Source organism: Lucilia cuprina, chromosome 6 (genome assembly GCF_022045245.1).
Source record: "Lucilia cuprina isolate Lc7/37 chromosome 6, ASM2204524v1, whole genome shotgun sequence".
NCBI lineage: Eukaryota > Metazoa > Arthropoda > Insecta > Diptera > Calliphoridae > Lucilia > Lucilia cuprina.
Genome location: NC_060954.1, coordinates 58,087,115 through 58,094,115, shown reverse-complemented (window position 1 = coordinate 58,094,115; position 7,001 = coordinate 58,087,115). Strand labels below are relative to the sequence as shown.

The 7,001-nt window shown below is 29.1% G+C and overlaps 1 protein-coding gene across 1 annotated transcript in view; it reads right to left on the bottom strand.

Moving 5' to 3' along the window:
• The window catches only part of LOC111688007, a 30,255-nt gene that overhangs the window by 3,412 nt on the left and 19,842 nt on the right, over positions 1 to 7,001 (bottom strand). Inside the window, exon 12 of the mRNA XM_046954216.1 lies at positions 1,609 to 1,739. Coding sequence (XP_046810172.1) covers positions 1,609 to 1,739 — 131 coding nt within the window. The remainder of the gene's footprint in view (positions 1 to 1,608; positions 1,740 to 7,001) is intronic.

Here is a 7,001-nt window from a genome sequence, read left to right as displayed (position 1 = left end):
TTTTTTATAAAAGGTAAAAAATATGATTGCAAAAAAAAGAATATTCCAAGCGACACGTGTTTGTACCGGAAAAGTACACGTGAGTTTTTGAAAAGGAAAAGGAATTATGTCAAGCAACTATTTGATGATTTATTCATTAAAGTTAATTTATTTGCTAACCATTCCCTGAAGTTGTAAGAAACGGTTTAATTCTATTTTATTTAAATAAAAATTTGTACAAAAAGTGAAATATTCGAAAATTTTATAGAAACAAGAAAAAAATTGAAAATTTTCTATAAAAAAATATAAGTTTACCTAGAAAAATTTTGTGAAAAAGTTAAAATTTTTAGAAAATGTTAAAGTTTCAAAAATTTTCTATAAAAAATAAATGTTTTCCAAAAAAAACTGAAAATTTCAAATAAATTTTAAGAAAAGTTAAAATTTTAAAAATTTCTCTTAAAATTCAACATTTGAAAAAAAACTGAAAAAAATCAAAATTTTGAATATTTTCTAGAAAAACTTATAATTTTGAATATATTCTAAAAAAAAATTAAAAAATTTGAAAATTTTCTAGAAAAAATGAAAAATTTCGAATATTTTCAAAAAAAAAATTAAAAAAATTTCTAGAAAAATTGAAAATTTTGAATATATTCTAGAAAAATTGAAAATTTCGAATATATTCTAGAAAAATTGAAAATTGAAAAATGAAAAAAAAAAATAAAAAATTTGAAAATTTTCTAGAAAAATTGAAAAATTTCGAATATTTTCTAAAAAAATTTAAAAAATTTATAGAAAAATTGAAAATTTCGAATATATTCTAGAAAAATTGAAAATTTCGAATATATTCTAGAAAAATTTAAAATTTCGAAAATTTTCTAGATAAATAGAAAATTTCGATAATTGACTAGATAAATAGAAAATTTCGCAAATTTTCTAGATAAATGGAAAATTTTGAAAATTTTATATAAAAAGTAAAAATTTTAAAATTTATAGATAAAGTAAAAATTTGAAAATTTATGGACTGGTGGCCTCCGATAATGTTGTAGTCTGGTAGCTGGGTTCGAGTCCCACCTAAGGCACTGGTTAAGAAGAGCACAACTCACCCGATAGCTAACTAAATCTATATACTGTACTTTATTTTAATTATAGTCGGAACTATAGTCTATAGACTAGACTATAATCAGAAGGCTTGTAATCTATAACTGGATTATAGTCTACAGACTGGACTATAATCTACAGTCTGTAGTATAATCTAATCTGTAGTCTGGGCTTTAGTAGTCTTAACTATAGTCCAATCTATGGTATGAACTATAATCTCATCTATAGTCTTGACTATAGTTCAATCCATAGTCTGGACTATAGTCTAATCCACAGTCATTAATCTGTACTATAGTCTAAACCATATTCTGGACTATAGTCTATATTATGTTATGGAAAAATATATAGTTTGGACCATATAGTTATACATATCTATATTTTAAGCCATAATTAAGTCTGAACCATTTTCTATATAATTGGGACTACAGACGGGATCACAGTCTAATCTATATTCTGAACCATAATCTAATCTATAGTCGAAAATAATCTGAACCGCAATTTTATCTGTACTACTGATTCTGCAGTCTATACAGTCTATTCTAAAGTATAAATTTTGAATTACCTGTATGAACAGCCACGATGAAACCAAGGCCAAACTACGATTTTGACCACTAAAACGATAGTGATAGGCATAAAATGCAAAATGATATAAATAGAAGAATCTGAAAAAAGTTAAAGAAAATAAAATTAAAAATACATACATATTAAATTTTAATATCCTTTAACATAATTTTATTTTATAAAAGGTTTTTAAAATAAATTTGGTTTTAAAAATCTTTTTTAAACACAACTAATAATTTTCAACATTTACTATATAAATCATAAACATTTATCAAAGATTTTAAAAAACAAATTTTGTATGAAAATTTTATTTATAAACCGTTGATAAAAGTTTATGCATTTGATTCTTATTGTTTTTTAAAATTTTATTTTGTTTCCTTTCATATTAATTTATATCAATATGAGAAGTTCAGAGAAATATTTTGTTCAATTAATATTCGTAATTGTCATAACAACTATTGAACGCATACAGAACAATGGAACTGATGTAAAAATATATAATAAAAAAAACAGCAATAATTTGTTTGGTTTAATAAACGAAATTAATAATTTGAATAAAATATGCACACAATAATAAGAAGATAATTTTTCGGCTATTCAGTTGAATTGCAAAACTTTATTATTGTTCAATTGAATAGTAAACTAAAAGTAAACTAACATTCGCCTTAATGAAAAAGGAGTTGCATTCATTATTTTTACTTCATTCATGAATCTCTTACACATCTCTGAAATGTTTTTGCCTTAATAAAGGCTTAATAAACTAACTCCAACTTTGGTAATAATTTCTTGTCAATTTCAAAAATGTAACTTGTCAGCTATAAACGAACGAACACATTTTTACATTTTTCCAGTTGAGTAAAGAAAGCAAAGTAAAAATACAACTCTGTAATTAAGTTTTCTTGCCTTTCACTCTTTCTCCGAAATCTCTGTTATTTAATCTTATTTTTCTAGAAATTTTCTATGATTTTTTTGCTGTCATATCATTTTCTTTTACATCTCATTCGGCTCTTAATGTTGCGTTAAAAAGAAAACGATAAAATCAGCAGCAACAGCTGCATTAAACTATAGATTTTCAAAATATAAAATAAATTAAGATTATGTTTGAGAAGAGAGTAATGGATGTATTAAAACCTTATTTAAGGTTTTTAATCTTTCTCCTGAAGTAGCTTTTAGAAGTATCCAGAAGTAAACTTATTCAGTAAGTAGTCCTTGCCCAAGATGTGGTTTTTGTTCAGTTCTAGTTCAGTTCTATTTCAGTTCTAGTTTAGTTCTAGTTCAGTTCTAGTTCAGTTCTAGTTCAGTTCTAGTTCAGTTCTAGTTCAGTTCTAGTTCAGTTCTAGTTCAGTTCTAGTTCAGTTCTAGTTAGTTCAGTTCTAGTTCAGTTCTAGTTCAGTTCTAGTTCAGTTCTAGTTCAGTTCTAGTTCAGTTCTAGTTCAGTTCTAGTTCAGTTCTAGTTCAGTTCTAGTTCAGTTCTAGTTCAGTTCTAGTTCAGTTTAGTTCAGTTCTAGTTCAGTTCTAGTTCAGTTCTAGTTCAGTTCTAGTTCAGTTCTAGTTCAGTTCTAGTTCAGTTCTAGTTCAGTTCTAGTTCAGTTCTAGTTCAGTTCTAGTTCAGTTCTAGTTCAGTTCTAGTTCAGTTCTAGTTCAGTTCTAGTTCAGTTCTAGTTCAGTTCTAGTTCAGTTCTAGTTCAGTTCTAGTTCAGTTCTAGTTCAGTTCTAGTTCAGTTCTAGTTCAGTTCTAGTTCAGTTCTAGTTCAGTTCTAGTTCAGTTCTAGTTCAGTTCTTGTTCAGTTCTAGTTCAGTTCTAGTTCAGTTCTAGTTCAGTTCTAGTTCAGTTCTAGTTCAGTTCTAGTTCAGTTCTAGTTCAGTTCTAGTTCAGTTCTAGTTCAGTTCTAGTTCAGTTCTAGTTCAGTTCTAGTTCAGTTCTAGTTCAGTTCTAGTTCAGTTCTAGTTCAGTTCTAGTTCAGTTCTAGTTCAGTTCCAGTTCAGTTCAGTTCAGTTCTAGTTCAGTTCTAGTTCAGTTTAGTTCAGTTCTAGTTCAGTTCTAGTTCAGTTCTAGTTCAATTCTAGTTTAGTTCTAGTTCAGTTCTAGTTCAGTTCTAGTTCAGTTCTAGTTCAGTTCTAGTTCAGTTCAGTTCAGTTCCAGTTCAGTTCAGTTCAGTTCTAGTTCAGTTCAGTTCAGTTCAGTTCAGTTCTAGTTCAGTTCTAGTTCAGTTCTAGTTCAGTTCTAGTTCAGTTCTAGTTCAGTTCTAGTTCAGTTCTAGTTCAGTTCTAGTTCAGTTCTAGTTCAGTTCTAGTTCAGTTCTAGTTCAGTTCTAGTTCAGTTCTAGTTCAGTTCTAGTTCAGTTCTAGTTCAGTTCTAGTTCAGTTCTAGTTCAGTTCTAGTTCAGTTCTAGTTCAGTTCTAGTTCAGTTCTAGTTCAGTTCTAGTTCAGTTCTAGTTTAGTTCTAGTTTAGTTCTAGTTCAGTTCTAGTTCAGTTCTAGTTCAGTTCTAGTTCAGTTCTAGTTCAGTTCTAGTTCAGTTCTAGCTCAGTTCTAGTTCTAGTTCAGTTCTAGTTCAGTTCTAGTTCAGTTCTAGTTCAGTTCTAGCTCAGTTCTAGTTCTAGTTCAGTTCTAGTTCAGTTCTAGTTCAGTTCTAGTTCAGTTCTAGTTCAGTTCTAGTTCAGTCCTAGTTCAGTTCTAGTTCAGTTCTAGTTCAGTTCTAGTTCAGTTCTAGTTCAGTTCTAGTTCAGTTCTAGTTCAGTTCTAGTTCAGTTCTAGTTCAGTTCTAGTTCAGTTCTAGTTCAGTTCTAGTTCAGTTCTAGTTCAGTTCTAGTTCAGTTCTAGTTCAGTTCTAGTTCAGTTCTAGTTCAGTTCTAGTTCAGTTCTAGTTCAGTTCTAGTTCAGTTCTAGTTCAGTTCTAGTTCAGTTCTAGTTCAGTTCTAGTTCAGTTCTAGTTCAGTTTAGTTCAGTTCTAGTTCAGTTCTAGTTCAGTTCTAGTTCAGTTCTAGTTCAGTTCTAGTTCAGTTCTAGTTCAGTTCTAGTTCAGTTTCTCAGTTTAGTTCAGTTCTAGTTCAGTTCTAGTTCAGTTCTAGTTCAGTTCTAGTTCAGTTCTAGTTCAGTTCTAGTTCAGTTCTAGTTCAGTTCTAGTTCAGTTCTAGTTCAGTTCTAGTTCAGTTCTAGTTCAGTTCTAGTTCAGTTCTAGTTCAGTTCTAGTTCAGTTCTAGTTCAGTTCTAGTTCAGTTCTAGTTCAGTTCTAGTTCAGTTTAGTTCAGTTCTAGTTCAGTTCTAGTTCAGTTCTAGTTTAGTTCAGTTCTAGTTCTAGTTCAGTTCTAGTTCAGTTCTAGTTCAGTTCTAGTTCAGTTCTAGTTCAGTTCTAGTTCAGTTCTAGTTCAGTTCTAGTTCAGTTCTAGTTCAGTTCTAGTTCAGTTCTAGTTCAGTTCTAGTTCAGTTCTAGTTCAGTTCTAGTTCAGTTCCAGTTCAGTTCAGTTCAGTTCTAGTTCAGTTCTAGTTCAGTTCTAGTTCAGTTCTAGTTCAGTTCTAGTTCAATTCTAGTTTAGTTCTAGTTTAGTTCTAGTTTAGTTCTAGTTTAGTTCTAGTTCAGTTCTAGTTCAGTTCCAGTTAAGTTGTTTTTCATTTCGAGTTTACTTCTAGTTCAGTTCTAGTTTAGTAATCTAAATTTCTGCCCCGAATTTCATTACATTTTGTATAATTTAATAGATGTATTATATTAAAACAAAAACTATTCATTAATACGATATTTTACATTTGCAATAATAATAAATACATACTAGATACCGAAAACATGTTTATTTTCATAACAATTAATTAACACTATCAGCTTGAAAGTGACCAAAAAGTTAAGCGGCTTATAAAGAGCACTTAATGACATTAAGTTCTTAAAAGCCCTTTCATTAAAGTGTAAAATCTCTAAAATTACAAGAATGTAAACTATGTACATATGTGATACAGGCATGCTAAGACCAATATGTAAATGAGGATAATTTTATGAAGATATTAAATTAAAGAACAAAGTTTGTAAATTTCATAGAAACATGTATTCTTAATATATTAAATAGTAAGTAGTAAACATCTTTTGTAATTCATGATTCTGTCATGCATGTGGTAATAAGTTGTAATTACTAACTCCTTGCCCCTGTTGTGTTCCGTAAATGTTCCTTTGAATTTACGGAAGTAAAATAATAGTAATTTTAATAACAAAAATCCATATCTTATTTCAAAGATCTTTTTAAAGAGATTTCAAGGAAATTTTTTTATACATTTACAATTATTAACATACATACATTCATACATATATATTTATTGCTCTATTCGGTTTATCTATGAATTCATCTGTCGTTATTTTTCATATATTTACGTTTGTCATATTTGTAGAATATGCTTTATTCTCTTGTCTGTTTTAGTCAATGCATTTGTCAATCAGCTAGGTTCTACATTATTTTTTTTATTTCGTCTCTCTTCTCAGGATGTCATGGTTTTTATTTAAATTCTTACTTTGTATAATAAATCTGTATGTCACTTACATATGTATGTATGTACTTTCTATAGCACCACACACACTGTGTTTGCATGTATGCGTAACTCAATATCGTCTATCTGTTTATTTATCCAACCATCCATCTATTCATTCACTCAGTCAGTCAGTCATACAAACCATCCAAAAACACTTGTGTTGTCAGCAAGATTGTTTTTTTTCGATTGAGTAACATTATTCAGTAATACCGAGTACGTAATATAGGAGTACCAATTCATCACAGTTCTTTTAAGAATTTTATTAAATTTTTACTTTTATTTTAAGAAAATAACTTTGGAAATACAGTTTTCAATAAGAATATATGCCTAAAATAAGTCTTCATCTTGAATAGGATAATATATCTAAAACTATAATTGAACTAGAAATGAACTAGAACTGAACTAGAACTTAACTAGAATTTAACTAGAACTGAACTAGAACTGAACTAGAACTGAACTAGAACTGAACTAGAACTGAACTAGAACTAAACTAGAACTGAACTAGAACTGAACTAGAACTGAACTAGAACTGAACTAGAACTGAACTAGAACTGAACTAGAACTGAACTAGAAAATGAACTAGACTGAACTAGAACTGAACTAGAACTGAACTAGAACTGAACTAGAACTGAACTAGAACTGAACTAGAACTGAACTAGAACTGAACTAGAACTGAACTAGAACTGAACTAGAACTGAACTAGAACTGAACTAGAACTGAACTAGAACTGAACTAGAACTGAACTAGAACTGAACTAGAACTGAACTAGAACTGAACTAGAACTGAACTAGAAACTGAACTAGAACTGAACTAGAACTGAACTAGAACTGAACTAGAACTGAACTAGAATGAAC